Below are 18,282 nucleotides of genomic sequence, written 5' to 3'. Positions count from 1 at the left end.
CGTTCAGTATTTGCCGTGACTCTTCAGCAAGACCACTCCGACTTCCATCTGAAGGCTGGCTCACCTCCCATACCCCTGCAGGCTGTGACATCCCTGCCGAACCCTCCTCCCTCTCTTGGGCTCCTGGAGGGGTTGCCATCTCTGGGCTTCTTGATATTTTTCGTGTTTGAATGTGAGACTGTCTTCCTTTGTGCAGTGCAGCTGACAACTTACTCCATCTGTTTTGAAATGGAAGTGAGTTGACACTGTTTTGGAAACGTCTGTGTTGCACTGTGATACTGTATCAGGGTGGTTGGGGAGGTGAGCACAGGCTGAAAGCTCAGGGGCAGCGAGCACGTGACTTGCTTACGGCAGCAGCAGGCAGAGCATGGCCCAGAGAAGGTGTGTGTGGGGGGGGTTTGTGGAGCCCAGGAAAGCAGGCCCTGCGCTCGTGGGGTCACATGTCGGTTTCTGGGGAGCCCTAGTGCAGTGCTGCCTGAGTCCTACCCCCAGCATCTGCGTGACAAGCAGGCAGTGTCCTGGAGTTTGTCTTTTTATCTTAGAAATGTGTGCAGATGGTGTATTTAGAATAACAGATCTACTGATATATTAAAATATTGTTATGTAAAATCAGCTCCTAGAATCACTGGGTTAAACTGATGCTTCAGTAGGAGACAGGCTCGTCTTTACTGATTCTATTACAGGTGCCCTGGGTCCCAGCTGGCACTTTCCCAGTTTCAATACCAAAACCCCACACCCCAGGACCCCTTGGCCCCAGGCACATGGGTGGTGCCGGCTTGGCTGGGGTGCACAGGTGGGAGTGTACCCATTAATCTCAGCTGCTCCATGACACAGCTTTTATGGAAAGAATCTGCAAAAAGCAGACCCTTTTTATACCTCAGAACTTCAATTCCCAAAGAAACTAGTTCATTCCGAACTTGCTGGTCTGTCCAGTGGTTGAAAGCCTGTAAGTATCACATACCGGGTGCTCAGAACCCTTCGGACACCAGGACCAGCTGACCTGAGCTGAGCATTGCCAGATTTAGCGAATAAAACACAGAATGCCTAGTCTCAACTTGAATCTCAGCAAGGATGCACGGAGGGGAGTGTAAGTATCCTTGAAGTGAGCCTGACCCACCAGCCACAGGGAGGTGAGACTTCCATTATGTTCAATTCAGTTCAGTTCAGTTCAGTCGCTCAGTTGTGTCCGACTCTGCGACCCCATGAATCGCAGCATGCCAGGCCTCCCTGTCCATCACCAACTCCCGGAGTTCACTCAGACTCCCGTCCATCGAGTCAGTGATGCCATCCTGCCATCTCATCCTCTGTCGTCCTCTTCTCCTCCTGCCCCCAATCCCTCCCAGCATCAGTCTTTTCCAATGAGTCACCTCTTCGCTTGAGATTGCCAGAGTACTGGAGTTTCAGCTTTAGCATCATTCCTTCCAAAGAAATCCCAGGGCTGATCTCCTTGCAGTCCAAGGGACTCTGCAGTCTTCTCCACCACCACAGTTCAAACGCATCAATTCTTCAGCACTCAGCCTTCTTCACAGTCCAACTCTCACATCCATACGTGACCACAGGAAAAACCATAGCCTTGACTAGATGGAAGCACCTCATATTTTGGGTTTTTGTCACTTGATACTAATCCTGGTACACACTGCTGAACAAACTGAACACACACTGCTACAACAGAATGACCTCAAATACAGCAAGTGACAGACGTGGGTGCAGTTCAGAAAACACCCAGCATCTAATGGGTGCTGTTGTCTGAGCCACATGTTGATCATAGTACTTTTCATCACCTGCCCGTTCCAAGTAGAATTGTTTAGTTGCCCTCTGATCCCTGACCTGCATGGGGGGATGGCGTGTAAGCTGGATCACAGAGAAGGAAACTACTTGAATGCGAGATGGAAACCTCAGGAGTATTTGCAAACCCATTACTTTTTGGAACTGTTTAAAAGTAGTGTTTTCATATAAATCACCATGGTCACTTGAGAAGACAGTGTCAGGCTGAATTTTTGTTGATGCCTCTACTGCCATACATGCATCATTGTGAGGTTTATTTGCACGGTTTTATTCAACTCAATAGATGCTTACCACATCCAGGAACACAGGAGACAAAAACTCCCTGCCCTCATGGGACATGTTTCTGGGTAAAGAAGACAAATAATAAGTTGTATATATATTATACTAGAAAACTCCACAGGGCATAATGTAGAAAATTCTACACAACAGTATGTTGGAATAAGTGTTGTGAAGATAAAAACTTTTAGGAATGGGGTTCTAAGAATTACAATAGAGGAATAGATAGATCAATGGGCCAATCAGCGGTAGAACCACCATGAATAATAATGAAAAAAGGACTCATCCTAGTGACCTGATACACATTAGTCAGTGGAGAAGTCAGAGCAGCGGGAGTGGATGCTGGCTTCTTGAGGCAGAGGACTAGGGGAAGACCGAGGGGGCCGCTGCCTGGGGCGTGCGGGGCGTGGGGCGGTGGGCTGCGGTTGTGCGGGAAGCCCGTCCACCCTGGGGTGGGGGGGTGTCTGGCTGCTGCTCTGCTCCCTCCTCGGTCTCCAAAGCTCCTCTGCAGGCCAAGTTGAACCCAGACTGACAGAGCATAAAACGGCCACAATCGCCAATCTAACTTTTTCAAACCTAAAACCGTGTGAGAGTCGTCACCGAGCACCAACCGCTCTCCGCGTGGATGTTCTCGCCTTAATTGCAGTTGCGCCTTAAAGTCACCGCCACTGAACTGCGCGGGTGACGTCGCAGGAGCCCCAACAGGGTCCCAGGTGCACCCCATAAACAATCTGAACGACACTCGCTCACACGGCCCGCGAGAGGCCGCCCTACCCAGCCGCCCTTCCATCCTCCCTCCGTGCCCACCCGCCCTTCCATCCGCCCTCCTCGGCATCTCCACCCTCCGTCCGCGTCCCCGCCGCCGAAACCCCGGAGGCCTCGAGGACGGAACAGGCGGTTCACACACATTCTGCTGGAGCCCGGGGCTCCGAAATCTTCTGCTAACTTTCCTATTGGAACCTGGATCCGCGGAGGCGGAGCTGACCGCACAAAGTGGCTCTGGGCCCGGACACCGCGCATGCGCCCCGCGCCCCGGAAGCGCTCCTGTGCCCTCACGGCGACCCGGAAGTCGCCCCGGCCTCGGGCGGGAGGGTAGGGAGCTGAGGCGAGACTGACGGCGCAGCTGTTGCCTGGACGATGGCGGGGACGGCGCTCAAGAGGCTGATGGCCGAGTACAAACGTGAGTTCGAGACTGCACCTTGCCTGCCGTCCGGTGCGGGGCGTGGACTCCCTCGGTGCGCCGTCGGGACGGGTTCGTGCGACCGCCCGGGGCCGCCCGCGACGTCCGGCTGGGAGAGGCCGGCGCCCGCCCTGCGGTAACGGAGGGCCCGCTGCCCCAGCCTCGCGGACGCCCGCGGGTCTGGGAGGGGCGCCTCGCCGGCCTCCTGGGAAGTCCAGGAAGCGTCCTGGGGGTAGTGGGGAGCGCATTGTGATGGGCTGGAGGTGAAAGGTCAGACCCGGGGCTCCGCTTTAACGAAGGGATTTTGAGCGGTGCCACCTACCTTTCTTCTGGGTGGTGTTGACACAGCGTCCTTAGAGCTTAGTGCCCACAGGATTTTCTGATGTTTGCTGAAGGCAAAGGGGAAAACGAGAACCGTCTTCTGCCTTCTACCGCGGAGGCGCCCTTGGAGTCTCGGTGATAAGTGGGGGACGAATGCTCTTGTGTTTGCTGGGACACAGTGGCAGCCTGCGTTGCGGTTCAGACCTGCCGGTCAGCAGTCCGACCTTGGCCTGGCCCTCGCCCTACACCTTCCCCCATCCCCATCTGTGAGGATGGGGCCTAGGCAGGTGCCTGACAGCTGGCTGTCTAGAGCGTGCGCTGTGACAGTTGTCGTTATACTGGGGACACTTTCAGAAGAAACTTGAAAGATAAACTATAGTAATGAATGTCATAAAGCGAACTGATAAACCTGCGCACGCCCTAAACCGTCTTGGTGGCCCTGCACAGAGAGTATTGGTGTTTGCCTGGAGGGAACCAGTGTTGCAAGTGGAGGCTTATTAAATGTTTAAACAGTGCACCATCCAGTGTTCTCTAAGGTAAGAATATATATTTAGGAAAGACTTTTGGGGACAGAGTGGGGAGATACGGTTCCCCCTGAACAGATTGGGGTGGGGGGCCATTGCCTCTGTCTCCTCATGGGACACCTGGCTGGAGTCAGGTGTCTGGGGACACATGCCGTCTCCTGCCATCCTAGTGTGTGTTGCTGTGTCTGTGTGTTTGACCCTGTTTGTAGACTGCCAGCAGGTGTTATTTTTGTAGAAGACACTATAAAACCCCTGCACAGGGAATTTGGGTGGCTGCTTCAGTCTAGTCTTTGCATCATTGAGCTTGTATTTTCTCATGTTGTCCCTTTACCATACTTACAAAAGTCTCATTAACTGTTTCAACTGTATTGTCAGTTTGTAGTAATAAAATGTAAATAGCAGTTGATTTTCAAAGCTGTATCACAGAAATGTATCTTGTGTGTTTTAATGTGTAAATGCACAACATTTTGGAGTGTGTGTAGCACAGAGCTCTACAGGTGTCTCCCAAAGACTCCAGTCCCTGGTTACCCATCAGACACTGACCTGGGCACCGCTGTGAGGGACTTTGGAGATGTTGGTAACTAAGGAGCTGACGTTCAGGTGGGGAGTGTGTCCTGGGCTATTAGGGTGGAACCCAGTTGTCACACGAGGCCCCCAAACAGATGAGGCAGGAGGGGAGGTCGGGGACCCAGGAAAAGGACCCCCCTGACAGGGCTGGGCCAGGACCAGAGGAACACGGTGGTCTCTGGAACCTGAGGACGATCCCTGGCTGGCAGCGGTGAGGACCTGGAGCTTCGGTCCTGCAGCCGCCGGGAGTGGGATCCTGCCAGGCCCCTTAGTGAACTTGGGTGACAGCCTTGTGAGAATATCAGAGAACCAACTGGCCTGTGCGTGCCCAGCCTCTAACACAAAAATTGTGAGGTCATTGGTGGGTGTTGTTTTCAGACACTGAGTTTGTGGTCATTGTCACATCAACTGTAAAAAGTGACTACAGTGTATTATGGGGGGGGGGGGTGTTGTTGATCCTGGTGGCTCAGAGGTTAAAGTGTCTGCCTCCAATGTGGGAGACCGGGGTTTGATCCCTGGGTTGGGAAGATCCCCTGGAGAAGGAAATGGTAACCCGCTCTAGTATTCTTGCCTGGAGAATCCCATGGATGGAGAAGCCTGGTAGGCTACAGTCCACGGGGTTGCAAAGAGTTGGACACGACTGAGCGGCTTCACTTACTTACTTGTTGATGCTGTATCTCAGGAACATGACAAAATTCCACTTAGTGATTCTTGTCTTTTGTGCTTTAGCATCCCGGCTTACTGTCCTCCCGCATTTTAGGGTGGTGCATTCTTTGGGAAGATATCCCCCCAGAAGCAGCTTCTGTGCGTGAGGGATTAGACAGATTTGGATGGGGTTTAGGCCCACTCGGAGAAGGCAGTGGCAACCCACTCTAGTACTCTTGCTTGGAAAATCCCATGGATGGAGGAGTCCGGTAGGCTGCAGTCCATGGGGTCGCAAAGAGTTGGACTCGACTGAGTGACTTCACTTTTACTTTTCTGTCGGACCCCTTTCCTTGTGCTGGCTCCCGGCACTTTTCACTTTCATGCATTGGAGAAGAAAATGGCAACCCACTCCAGTATTCTTGCCTGGAGAATCCCTGGGATGGGGGAGCCTGATGGGCTGCTGTCTACGGGGTCGCACAGAGTCGGACACGACTGAAGCGACTTAGCAGCAGCAGTAGGCCCACTGTCTCGTACTTGAATAGTCATAGAACTGCAGAAACTCTGAGGTGGTAGGATCTTGGGTGTGAGTCTGTTCAGGCTCCTGATTTTACAGATTTTGTAGGGAATTGAGTAACAGACAAAATGATTTGTCCAGGTTCTTACAGCCAGAAAAAAGGAGAGGCAGGGAAAGAACCAAAGTGTCTTAAACTGACCTCTTTTCTTGATGTTTTATCTTTATGCATTTGGGATTTTCTGGGGGTATCATAGATGGACTTAGAGCTCCCGTAGCAACTCTTCATAATCGAGTGGGCTTAACACAAAAGAAATTTATTATGTCTCAGTCTGGATGCTAGAAATCCCAGCAAAGTGTTGGCGGGCCTCGTTCCTCTGAAGGCTCTAGGAAGGATCCTTCCTTGCCTCTCCCAGCTTCTACGGATTGCTTCCCATGGCTGGCTTCCCTCTAATAAAGATGCCAGTCATTGGTTAGGACCCATCCTAATCCAGCGTATCCTTGTTTTAACTCGATTACATCTGCACAGCTCCCGTTTCCAAATAAGGTTACATTCAGACTCTCGGGGGCACTGTTAAAGCCAGTTAGGTATAGTAGGAACCCCAAACTTAGGTGTGTAGAGCCGAGCCCCTGTGCTCCTGCATCTGTTGCCCCACAGCCTTCCCTGCCTCAGCTGGAAGCAATCCGTAGAAGCTGGGAGAGGCAAGGAAGGATCCTTCCTAGAGCCTTCAGAGGAACGAGGCCCACCAACACTTTGCTGGGATTTCTAGCCTTCAGACTGTGACGTAATAAATTTCTTTTGTGTTAAGCCCACTCGACTGTGATGCCTTGCTACGAGAGCCCTAAGTCCATCTATGATACCCTTCGGCCTTGTTCTTCCAGTTGTTTGGGCTGCAAGCCTTCGATTGTCTTTGCTGATTCGTTATTCTGTATCCACGTATAGTCTGTTGACCCACTTTCAGACTTTCTCCTCCATCTGGGGTTCCACGCTGGCCCAGGCTCTGTTCCCAGCACAGGAGAAAGTCAGATCGGGTCACTCTGCCCAGAAGCCCTCTTAGCCTCTGACCTCTTAGCCTCTGCATGCCCTAGCTCTTCCGCCTCTGATCTCATCAACCCGTCTGCCCAGTATGACTCTTCAGCCCTGTGGGCAGCCCTTCCCTGCCCCGCTTCCCTGGAAATGCCGTCTCTGAACACAGCAGACACCTGGCCTTCCCGTTACTGTCGTCCTTTCCTGTCTTTAACTCTTTTTAGCTTTTTAAAGCTTTTATTGTGAAAGGTGTATATTTTAAACAATATAGGAGGTGTACATTCAGATAATATGGTAAAATGACACCAGCTTAAGGAGGAGAACGTTAGCAGGAACTGAGCAGTCTGGTGTGTGTTCCTTCCCACCCCCACTAGGAGTGACGACCACCGAATTCTGTGTGACTTGTTCTTTTCTTTGTAGTTCTGGCACTTAATATCCTCCTGTGTGCACGCATGCCAAGTCGCTTCAGGCGTGTCTGACTCTTCATGACCCAGTGGAGAGTAGCCCACCAGGCTTCTCTGTCCGTGGGATTCTCCAGGCAAGAGTACTGGAGTGGGCTGCCATTTCCTCCTCCAGGGGCTCTTCCCCTCCCAGGGACTGAACCCGCGCCTCTTCTGTCTTCTGCTTTGGCAGGCGGGCTCTTTACACTAGTGCTACCCGGGAAGCCTGTGATATCCTCCTACACGTTTTACTGACTTTTGCCTGGTTTTATACTTAGTGGAGATGGGATTGCACAGTATGTATTCTGCAAATTGAGTTTTTGCTCAGCACTGTTTCTGAGATTCATTTATTAGAGCTGTGTCCATTTTCACTGCTGAGTAGTGGTTATGTGTTACAAGAGTTTTATCCCTGTTTGTGCTTTGTCTTTCAACCTTTGTGGTGTCCATTTTCCTAGCCACCCTTTTGTAAAGTTTTATTGAGGTATAATTGACCTGCAGTAAGTTGCTGTATAAAGGGTTCATTGATGACTTTGGTGTATGTGCAGCCATCCCACCTCCCCAGCCTCCTGCTGCCTCTTTGTAATCCTCTGGGCCCTATCTTTCCTGCACCTCCAGCACCCAGGTAATGACTAATCCACCTTTGGTCCACGTTGATCACTCTTCTAGTTGTTTGGACTTTCTTTGTCAGAGGTCTTTCACTGTGCAGTCATGTTGCACTTCCTCAAGGTTGCTGCTTTGGCCAGTTGTCGCTCCCTGTCCTTGCAGAGGGACGTTCCTCTGTGTGGGCAGACCCGCCACGGCTTGTCACTGCATTCACCTGTCAGCGGACCTTTGGGTTGTTTCTAGTTTTCTTGGCTGTTACAGGTAAACCTGCTGTGAATATTTGGCTCCCTGTCTTTCTGTGGACATATGCTTTCGTTTCTTTTGAGTAAATTCCTGGGTCACATGTGAGATGTGTGTTTGATTTTTAAAGAAACAGCCAAACTGTTTTCCCAAGCAGTTGTACTGTTTGCCTCCCCACCAGCAGGGTGTCGGGAGGCCCGCCGTCGTGCTGACCCTTGGTGGGATGAGGTTTAAGCTTTAGTCATTCTGCTGGGCGTGTAGTGGTGTCTCATTCTGGTTTTAGTTCCTGTTTTTATACACCATCCCTGTATCTTTATTGATAGTATGTCCTGAGTCTTTTGCTCAGGTTTTAATTGAGTTTATTGTTTCCTTATTACACCCTAAAAGTTCTTTGTATGATGCTGGTGCAGGTCTTTTGTTGGACATTTTGAAAGTGTTTTCGCTTGGACTGGCTTGCCTCTTTAAGCCTGCGGTGAAGCGGGTGCTGCTGCCCGGCTGGCATCTGGAGCGCACCGTGCGGTGTGAGCTGTGCGCACTGCCTGTTTGGCAGGATTCTAGCTCCTTCCCTTGGCTTCCCTCTGTCCCTTGAATGACGGCGCCTGCGGCTTGCCTTGTAATTTTCATAACAGTGCCTTTAAAAGAGCAAAGGTTTTAAAATTTTCAGTGACATCCAGTTAATTGACTTTTAAAACATTTTTTGCTTCCTGTGTTATGTTTAAAAAATCATTGCCTAGCATAAGCTCACTAAGGGTTTCTCCTGTGATTTCTTTATACTGTTACCTCTTACATTTCAATCTGTGATTCATGTCAAGGGTTTGTGTGTGGTACGGGACAAAGATCAAGGTTTATTTGCAGATGATTTCCGAATGGCTCTCTGAGCTTTTGAGTGCTGCATTAGTTTGCCTGGGCCTTTGTAACAAAGTGCCGCAGGATGAGGTGCTTAAGACACGGAAACCGCTTCCTTACATCAGACATCCAGTTGCGGCAGCCCTGGTCCCTGAAGCCTGTCTCCTGGGCATGGAAACAGCCATCTCCTCCCTTGTCCTCACGTGTCCATCCCTCTGCATGCCTGTGCCCTAATCTCCTTAAAAGGACACCTGTTAGATTGGATTAGGGCCCAACCCCATGACCTCATTTAATTTTAATTCTTTTTTAAAGATCCCAGTTATGCACTTTTCTCCATTTTGTGCCACTTACTGCATCCTGGAGTTTATCCTGTATGAGGACACAGAGGTGTCCCATCAGTAGGGGTGTCATAATATGACTGGTCCCCTGTTGATAGACATTTGGGTTGTTGCCAACTTGTTTGTTTGTTTGCTATTACAAAAAGCCTTGAAATAACTAACTTTACCCACATGTCTTTTCTTATTTTTACCCTTGTGTCCAGGGGATAAATTCCAAGAAGTAGAACTGCTGGTCAAAGTTTATATTTTATTTTGTGCGGTATCTATTTCTTAAGTCACTACTTAAAATGACTTTATTAACCAGTTACCATTCTCAAGGAATCAGTGGCAAAGAATGGGCATTGTAAATTTCTCTGATTTTGTTTCTCTTTTTGAAGTTGTTTTTATCATTAAACATGAAACAATATGGTTGTGTGTGTGTGTTTTAAAAACAAAACAACAGAACAAGTAAACAGAGCGTTGTTTGTTGTTTAGTCGCCCAGTCGTGTCCAACTCTTTGCAGTCCCACGGCCTGTAGCCTGCCGGGCTCCTCTGTCCATGGGATTTCCCAGGCAAGAGAATACTGGAGTGGGTAGCCATTTCCTCCTCAGGGGATCTTCCCAACCCAGGGATTGAACCTGCATCTCCTGCATCGGCAGGTGGGTTCTTAGGGTTGCTGTAATTCTTTGCTGACCAGTAGATGCCGCTGTTGACCAAGGATGAGGGTGGGCAGGCTGCTGGAGGTAGCAGTTCTCCAGCTGCAGAGTTTAGACCTTGCCCCTCCCTGAAGGGAGGGTGTCATTGAGGGGGTTGGGGGGGGTAGTTCCCAGGGGAACTCCATGCAGGAGGAAAAAGGCCAGCTCTTTTGGGTGCAAGTTCCTCCCCAGGCCCAGGCACCTCCCTCACTCCCTTTCCTACCGACAGTATATCCCCCACCCCTCTTTAGCTCTTTGTAGTTCATCTACCCTAATCAGTTGAAGCAGTGACAGATTTTATTTTCTTGAGCTCCAAAATCACTGTGGACAGTGACTGCAGCCATGAAAGTCAAAGACACTTGCTCCTTGGAAGGAAAGCTTTGAGAAACTTAGCATATTAAAAAGCAGAGACATCACTCTGCTGGCAAAGGTCCATCTAGTCGAAGCTATGGTTTTCCCAGTAGTCACATACGAAAGTGAGAGTTGGACCATAAAGAAGGCTGAGCACCCAAGAATTGATGCTTTCAAATTGTCATGCTAGAGAAGACTCTTGGGAGTCCCTTGGATAGCACAGAGATCAAACCAGTCAATCCTAAAGGAAATCAACCCTGGATATTCATTGGAAGGAATGATTCTGGAGAGTCTTCTTACTCCTAGTTACTGTGCTTGATCAGGGTCCATTCTCTGTCCCTTTTGGGAGCATGCTATGTGTTACTGTCTAAAACTGCTTAGTCACATCCAGTGACTTCTCACCTGCTACTTCCTCATATTTTTCTAGAAGTGGATTCATAGTGGTGGTTGTTATAATTTGTTACAAGTTGCTCTGCACAGAAGCATCTTTGTTGCTACCTAGATTCTGATGCTAGTCTTCGAAGTCATGACATCAACAGTTAAAAAAAAAAAAATTCTTCAGCGTGTCTCTTGGTGCCCGTGTGCACACATACCTGAATTTACACTCTGGAGATGACTTTCTGGGTCATGTTTATTGTTGTTCAGTTGCTAAGTCGTGTCTAACTTCTTTTGCAACCCCATGGACTGTAGCCCACCAGGCTCCTCTGTCCATGGGATTTCCCAGGCAAGAGTACATGTCTGTGGCTGAGCAGTGCCCCTGGTGTAGATGGATCGTACCTTGTTCATTTACCATAGATAGACATTTGGGTTGTTTCCTACGTGAGGCTGTTATGATGTTCCTATGCCAGGAACATTTCCGTACAAGTCTGTGGGCACATATGTTTTACATTTTATTTAATTTTACTCCATTCCTGTTTTTAGGCGCCATCCTGTGTTCAGGACCCCCGATTTATGTGTCCAGCCTGGACTACTCTTCAGGGCTCTAGTCACAGGCCCAGTTTCCCCCTTGACAGTCTGTACTTGGATGACTTGCAAGCCTCTTTAACTTGATGTTTCAGAACTAGACTATTTTCATCCTTCTGAAACCTGTTTCTCTGGCGGGATTTTCCAGCTCAGCAGCACGCTTCCTCCCTGTGGTTCAAGTCTGCTGTGCAGTTGCACACCTGACTCTGCCCGGCTTCAGTGGCCCACAGAGTTCAGCAAGGTGCCAGGGTTTCTTGGGGCTTCATGGTCACTGGCTCCTCTGTAGGAGCAGAGTGGTTGGGTCACCACACCGGCAGGTGCTGGACGTGGTGGGGCCCTGTGGGGTCCTCTCCCAGAGAGGACTCAGGAGACTGCAGGTCCGTAGTGCAGCATTATCATTTTGACGACCACTGTTAACATGACAGGAATTCCCATTCAGTTGGGATATAATATATCATGTTTGATTTGTGAGCTTAAGTCAGAAGTATTTTGGAAAGTTAAGCCAGTTTGTTTGTTTGTTTGTTTCTTCATTGTAAAGTGAAAGTGTTGGCGGTTCTGAAAGTTTCCTTTTTGCTGGCAGAAAGAACTACTCACAGTCTTGATCTGAAGTGTCAGTGCAGCTGGCATTCACTTGGGACAAGCAAAATTTCCATTCACTACTATGTATGCTATGTCATGTATGAATAGCTTTATATATGTTTTACAGTTTTTTGTTAAAATGCAAGGTAATATGCATTCTTTTTCATAATGGCCTTACCTTTTATCTTACAGAATTAACGCTGAATCCTCCAGAAGGAATTGTGGCAGGTAAGGTTCTGTGAAGTTCAGTCTTTATCATTTACTCCTAACTGCCAAAGTTTCCTACAAAATTAAAGTTCTGGAATTTCTTCTTTCCCTGCAGGCCCCATGAATGAAGAGAATTTTTTTGAATGGGAGGCGTTGATCATGTGAGTTCATCGTATGTGTTGTTTGGTTTTAAGCCTTTACTGGAAATTAGAACTGTGCATCACGTTCAGCAGTGTGACTGCTCGGAGGTGTCAATGGAGAGAGAAAGGCCAAGTGCACCGCTTTTGTTGAGTTTTTCTCTGTCTGCTGATCTGAAAGCAGAAAATGGCATGAACATTTGAACTAATTTACAGAACAGAAACTGTTGCACAGACTCAGAGAATAAATTTATGATTGCCTGGGGGGATGGATAGGGGAAGGGATAGTTAGAGAGTTTGGGATGGATGTGTACACAGTGCTATATTTAAAATGGATAACCAACAGGGATCTGCTCTGTAGCACTGGAACTCTGCTCAATGATATGTGGCAACCTGGACGGGACGGCAGTTTGGGAGACAAGGATGCATGTATATGTATGACTGAGTCCCCTTGTTGTCCACTTGAAACTGTCATATTGTTAATCAGTTATACCCAAATATAAAATAAAAAGTTTGAAAAGGAAAAACACAAACAGCAGGAACATTCATCCAAAGGGAATGAGTGTTTTCTTAAAGCCAGTGAAAGGCTTAGTTAAATATTTGTATTTGTAGAGTTTCAGAATAATGAAGTTTGGACTCTGGGTTAGCCTCAAACAGAATGGGCTCAGGCTTTGAGGAGTCCCTGTGAGCCTGGGGCCCTGGCGGTGGGGAAGGCTCCCCAGGGTGCGGGCGCGGCCCCAGGTCTGTGGGTGCAGCCTGGATTCACCTCCCCCTCCCCTTCTCCCGGTCCCCTTCTCCGGGGCCCCTTCTCCCCCTCCCCTTCTCCTGGTCCCCTTCTCCCCGCCTTCCCAGTCCTTCCGGTCCCCTGCTGCTGCTCCTTTGCTGTGTACCTTGTCTGGCCTTCCCTTGTTCTTGACTTAGAGACATGGCTTAGTTCTAAGGTGAGCAGTGTGGTTCCTGACTTCATTCTAGAAAGGTCCTGCCTGGATGTCATATGTCACTGTTAAGTGTTGCTTCTTGGAAAGAGCAGTGGTCTTCTGACTCCAGAGTGTTCTTTGGCCTGTGACCCAGGCCCTTGTTTTCTATCGACCTTAGGTGTGTGGTTCTTGACCATTCTTAGGTGGTATTTTAAACAAAATGTGGGTAGGTAGAATTTAGGAAGTTGAAATTAAAATCGGTTTCGGTGTTCTTGTTAGTGCAATGAGACCTTTCAGTTAGCCAGCAGGTCTTCTTCAGGTGAGTTTGCTGGGTCGAGGCACGCTCTGGCAGGGCCAGCCTGGGAGGTGTGTTAGGTTTGCCCGGGCAGGTGTGCGCCTGGGTCTGCAGTGTACTTAGGGTCAGGAGACGCTCTGCGTTTGCTCAGTGCTCATATCAGGTTTAGTCTGAGAGACCAACTGCTGCTGAGTGTTGTCTGTAGAGCTTAGATTAATACATGAAAATTGGTGTGAAAGTGAGGTTTGTTGATGAGCAAATTGTTTTAAAAATCATCAATAAACACTATCCAAAGAAAATAAGTCACAGCTAGCATTGCCTCATCGTTTGTTACAGCCAGTGGCTTGGGCCTGTGATGCCCATTTCTTTCCTGTGGGGAAGTGCTTTTGGCAGGAGGATGACCTCACCGTCTGTTTGTATCTAACAGGTACTGTCTTTCACCCCCTAAGGCAGGTCCAAACTGGAGGGTGCGTCTCCTGGTCAGCATGTCTGCGTTTGAGGCCCTCGGGTCAGTGGTAGCTTTTTATCTTTGGGGAAACAGGAGATTGAATCCCACAAACTTGGTCTGTAATCCCGCGTTCTTTCTGTCCCACCCAGGGCAGCCCGTCTGTGGGTGCACAGGGGTCAGCGAGCCCCTGATGGCCCTTCAGCCTTCCCAAGCTGTGGCTGAGGCGCACTTAACAGGACATAGAAGCCCTTCTGGGACACTCGAGCCTTCCAGTGTGTGTGTTTTTTTAAAGGATTTACTGTTATGAATCTGTTAGAGTAAATATTACTAATTATAGGTAAATAGTGTAAAATTAAACCAATATTTTGAAAACTTATCTTAAAAAGTGATTAGAACTACTTTTAGGTAGAGCACTTTTGTGTTTGAATAGGCTTTTGCGTTAGTGTGGAATTCCCCGGCCCCGGGATCTGCTGAGATTGTGGGTTTTGGTCCCGTTCCAGATCCTTCCACAAACAAGAGGCCGTTTACAAATGTGCTGAAAACATCTATTAAGGAATTAACTGTCCTGCCATTGATTTGTCTCACTCCGCTGTTCTGGCAGACGGCTGAGTTTGCTCCTTGGTGTGATAGGTTTTCTCTTTCCTCTTTTTATTCTTTGATTGTTTCCAGAGTTCCCTTCATCCCCTTGTGCTTCTAAAAAGCGCCGTGCCTGTTTCTGGGAGCCCGGTACTGCTGGGCTTTGCTGTAGTGCTTACCTACAAGGCCTCAGCAGTACGGCGAGGAAAACGTCTGTTCAGATGTCCCAGCAGCAAATACCGGGAGCCAGTCATACGGGGGCCTCGTCTGAGGATACAGACGTGTCCCGGGTAACCCCACAGCTCTGCCCTGAAAAAACAAGGTTAAGGGCCTAGGATGGGAAACCCAGCAAATTAAGAAACAGTAATAAAGTTGCCACAGCCTGGAGACAGGAACTCCAGTGACTCTCGGCTCAGCTTAAGGTAGAATTTGAGCCTGTGGCCCAGGGGGAAAGGACTGGGGCTTCTGGTCAGTCTTGCTGAGGCCTGTGGGTCCCTGGGCTGTGTGTGTCTGAGTGGCTTCATGGTCTTGGACAGTCGCTCTGCGCCTCTCTGGATCAAAACCTTTGTTGACAAATGGCTTCACGTCCACCTTGTCCAGCTCCAGGGTCTCTGGCCTGTGCAACCTCAGTGGCCCTTGGCCACCCTGTGTCTGTGGTTGGGGAGTGGACATGTGCTTTTGCAGGACAGGAGGAGCCCTGCCATGCAGGGTGGTAGTTTATCTTCTGTGTCAGGACAAGACGTGGAGTCCTTGGTATCTCGCTGCCTGATTTCTGTCCTATCTCAGGCTTTTAAAAGCAGCTGCCGCGATCGAGCTGCTGTCCCATCTCCAGGTCAGGGCCCTGAGGCTGTGGTGAAACAAGCAGGCCCACCTCCCTTCCTGAATAGCTGGGCCCTTGTCTGACTCATCCCTGTGTCTGCCGGCACACTCGGGTCCCAGCTGGTTCACACCCGCTGTGGCTGGGCTTCCCCGATCGAGGCCCCTCCTAGGCCCTTCCTAGGCTGTGCTTGGCCCATGCTGAGTGCCAAGGCCACTGGCATGGTGCCGCCCTCTATACCAGGCTTTCATGACGAGTCCGGAAGCTGGCTTCCGTTAGTGCTGTGGCTGCTGAGACGGCCCTGAGCTGCTACAGCACATGGAGTGACTTGTACTGCATGCCCTCGGGCCCAGCAGTTCGCCGCCTGGGGTCCTTCATCAGAAGCGTCAGAAAGGACTTACTGGTGGTCCAGTGGGTGAGAACCTGCCTGCCAGTGCAGGGGGCATGGGTTCCATCCCTGATCCAGAAGGATCCCATAGGCTGCAGGACAGCTAAGCCCTTGCACCACACCCATCGGAGCCCGCGTGCTGTAGGGCCCTCAAGCCACAACTACTGAAGCCCCCGGGCCTAGCACCCACGCTCCTCAACAAGAGAAGCCAACACGATGAGAAGCTTGTGCACTGCATCGAGAGAGGAGCCCCTCTCTCTGCAGCTAGAGAAAGCCCACACAGTGTCGAAGACCCAGCGTAGCCGAAAACAAAACCTGAAAAAAAAAGGTGTTATGAAGACCTGTGTGTGAGGACGTTCATTGCAGCATTCACTGCAGTCATAAAAAAAAAGTGGAAATGTCATTGTCCAGCCCAAGTTACGGACGTCCAGTCAGCAGGATGCCGACGGCACGGCCCCGGATCGGGCAGATGTTGGAAGGCAGGTCTAGACCAGTGTTGTCCCTGAGTAGGGCCTCTCCTGTGGGATGTTGGGCCACGTCTGGAGACACCATGGCTGACACCCCCGGGTGGCAGGGGAAGCTCTTGCCCTGTCCTGGGTGGGAGAGTGCTGAGTGCCCCACAGTGCCCCGGATGCTTGAGGTGGCAGTGGTGTTGAGGTTGAGAGACCCTGGTGTGGCCAAGTACATTGAGCAGCTTTATTGAGAAAGGATCTACACGCAGAGTTTTACCTGGATTGAGTGTGCCAAGTCAGTGATTTTTTAGTACATTAAATAAGGAGAGTTTTGCAGTCATTTTTAGAGCATTTCCAGAAAAGTGCTCATGCCCATGTGCACGCAGTCCCCATTCCTGCCCTCAGCCGCCGGCACCATCGATCTGTTCTCTGATAGTTGACTGGCCTTTTCTGGACTTTTCCACAAGTGGAGTCACAGGATAGGGCCTCTGGCTCCTTCTCTGGGCGTGGTGCCTTCGAGGTTCCTCCGTGCAGCCTGGGGCAGCGGCTCCGGCCTGTGAGCTTTACCCACTGTGCAGGGATCTGCTCACGCGCTGGCAGCTGTCTGGCTGCTCCCCTCTTGGGCTCTTGTGACGGTGCAGCTGTGAACTTTGGGTCTGAGTGTGCAGACAGGTGTCCCGTCTCCTGGGCTGAACGTTTCACGTTCCCACCTGAGCGGTGAGTGTGCACTTCTTCACTTCCTCACCCTCTCCGTGTCGTCTGATCCCAGCTGTCCTGGTGGGTGTGATGTGGGTCTCAGTGTGGGTTTGGTCTGCATTGCCCTGGTGACCGAGGCTGTTGAGCATCTTTACATGGACTGAAGAGCCATTCAGATGTCTTTCTTGGTGAACTTAGAAACTTTTGCCCAGTTTTAATTGGGTTATCTTTCATTTAGTCCTAAGAGTTCTTTATATATATTGGATGCAAGTCCTTTATCAGATGTATAATTTTCAGGTATTTTTTCCCAGTCTGCATATTTTCTTTTCATTTTTTAATTTTTTAGGCCATGCTGTGTGGCATATGGGATTTGGGATCTTAGTTCCCCAACCAGGGGTCAAACCTGTGCCGCCTGTATTGGGAGTCTTAACCACTGGACCACCAGGGAAGTCCCTTCTTTTCAGTTTCTTAAGAGAGTTTTGAAACGCAAAGGTTTTTACTGCTGATAAAGTGCAGTTTCATGGGGTCGCACATGACTGAGCTACTGAACTGAACTGAAAGTGCAGTTTAGCAGTTTTTCCGTGTATAGGTTATGCTTTTAGTGTCATATATCCAAGGTAACAAAGATTTTCTCTTATGTTTTCCTTTAGAAGTTTTATATTTAAAGTTATTAAATTTAGATTTGGGGCCTGTTTTAGATAATTTGGCGGTATAGCATTGGGTAGGGGCACCTTCATTCTTTTGCATGTGGCTGTCGCTTTGTCTTGCACCATTTGTTGAAAAGAAAATCTTTCCTGTATTGAATCACTTTGGACCTTTGTCAGAATGAGTTGATCCTTGGTGCGAAGGTTCTGAATTCTGTCCCCTGACCTGTGTCTAACCCCCCGTGAGCACCACACGTTCTCCGTCACTGCAGTTTGATAGTATGTTTGGAACTTTGGGGAGTGTTCTGTTCTCCTTTTTCAAGATGTTTTACCTGTTCTGGGCCTCTTGTGTTTCCACTGGAATCTGGGGATCAGCTTTTCAGCTTCTGTGAAGAAGCCATTGGGATTTGATCAGGATTGTGCTCAGTCTTTAGATCCGTTGAAGGCATATTGACTGTTTAACCATCTTGAGTGCTCCAGTCTATGCACGTGGAGTGTCTCTCCACTTATTCAGGTCTTAAAAAACTCCTCTCGGTGGTGCCATGGTACTTGTTAACGAAAAGTGACCCTGCTTTGTGGGTGAAGGTGTGAGTGGACGCGTGTGGAGAGAATCCTGGAGGGTAAGGACTCCGCAGTGGCTGCCTCAGAGCTGGGCCAGGACGCGGAGCACCTGCATTTATTCGATGTGCTGCTGTGTTGGCGTGTTTTCTAACAGGCCTGTTTTCTCTAGAGTCAGAGTTTATGTTGTCGATGCTATTGTCCGTGTCAGCATTCGCTATGATGTTCTTGTAACTGATGGACTTATTTTATGAGCTTTAACTATAGTTCAAATATA

At 49.5% G+C, this 18,282-nt stretch overlaps 1 protein-coding gene across 4 annotated transcripts in view; it reads left to right on the top strand.

The window, feature by feature from the left end:
• The window catches only part of UBE2G2 (ubiquitin conjugating enzyme E2 G2), a 47,990-nt gene that overhangs the window by 18,772 nt on the left and 10,936 nt on the right, over window positions 1–18,282 (top strand). Inside the window, exons 1-3 of one of the 4 annotated variants that reach the window (XM_069566586.1) lie at window positions 3,104–3,241; window positions 12,063–12,098; window positions 12,193–12,238. The exons of 1 other annotated variant lie outside the window; for it this stretch is intronic. In XM_069566586.1, the coding sequence (XP_069422687.1) occupies window positions 3,199–3,241; window positions 12,063–12,098; window positions 12,193–12,238 (125 nt within the window). In that variant the 5' untranslated portion in view covers window positions 3,104–3,198. Of the gene's footprint in view, window positions 1–3,103; window positions 3,242–7,960; window positions 8,141–12,062; window positions 12,099–12,192; window positions 12,239–18,282 lie in introns of those variants that run through there. 2 more of the 4 variants (XM_069566596.1, XM_069566593.1) reach the window with 2 other exon arrangements.

This window comes from Ovis canadensis, chromosome 1 (assembly GCF_042477335.2).
Source record: "Ovis canadensis isolate MfBH-ARS-UI-01 breed Bighorn chromosome 1, ARS-UI_OviCan_v2, whole genome shotgun sequence".
In the NCBI taxonomy this organism is placed as follows: Eukaryota; Metazoa; Chordata; class Mammalia; order Artiodactyla; family Bovidae; genus Ovis; species Ovis canadensis.
The sequence above is the reverse complement of the archived record's forward strand: the minus strand, read 5'-3'. Positions and strand labels throughout refer to the sequence as shown.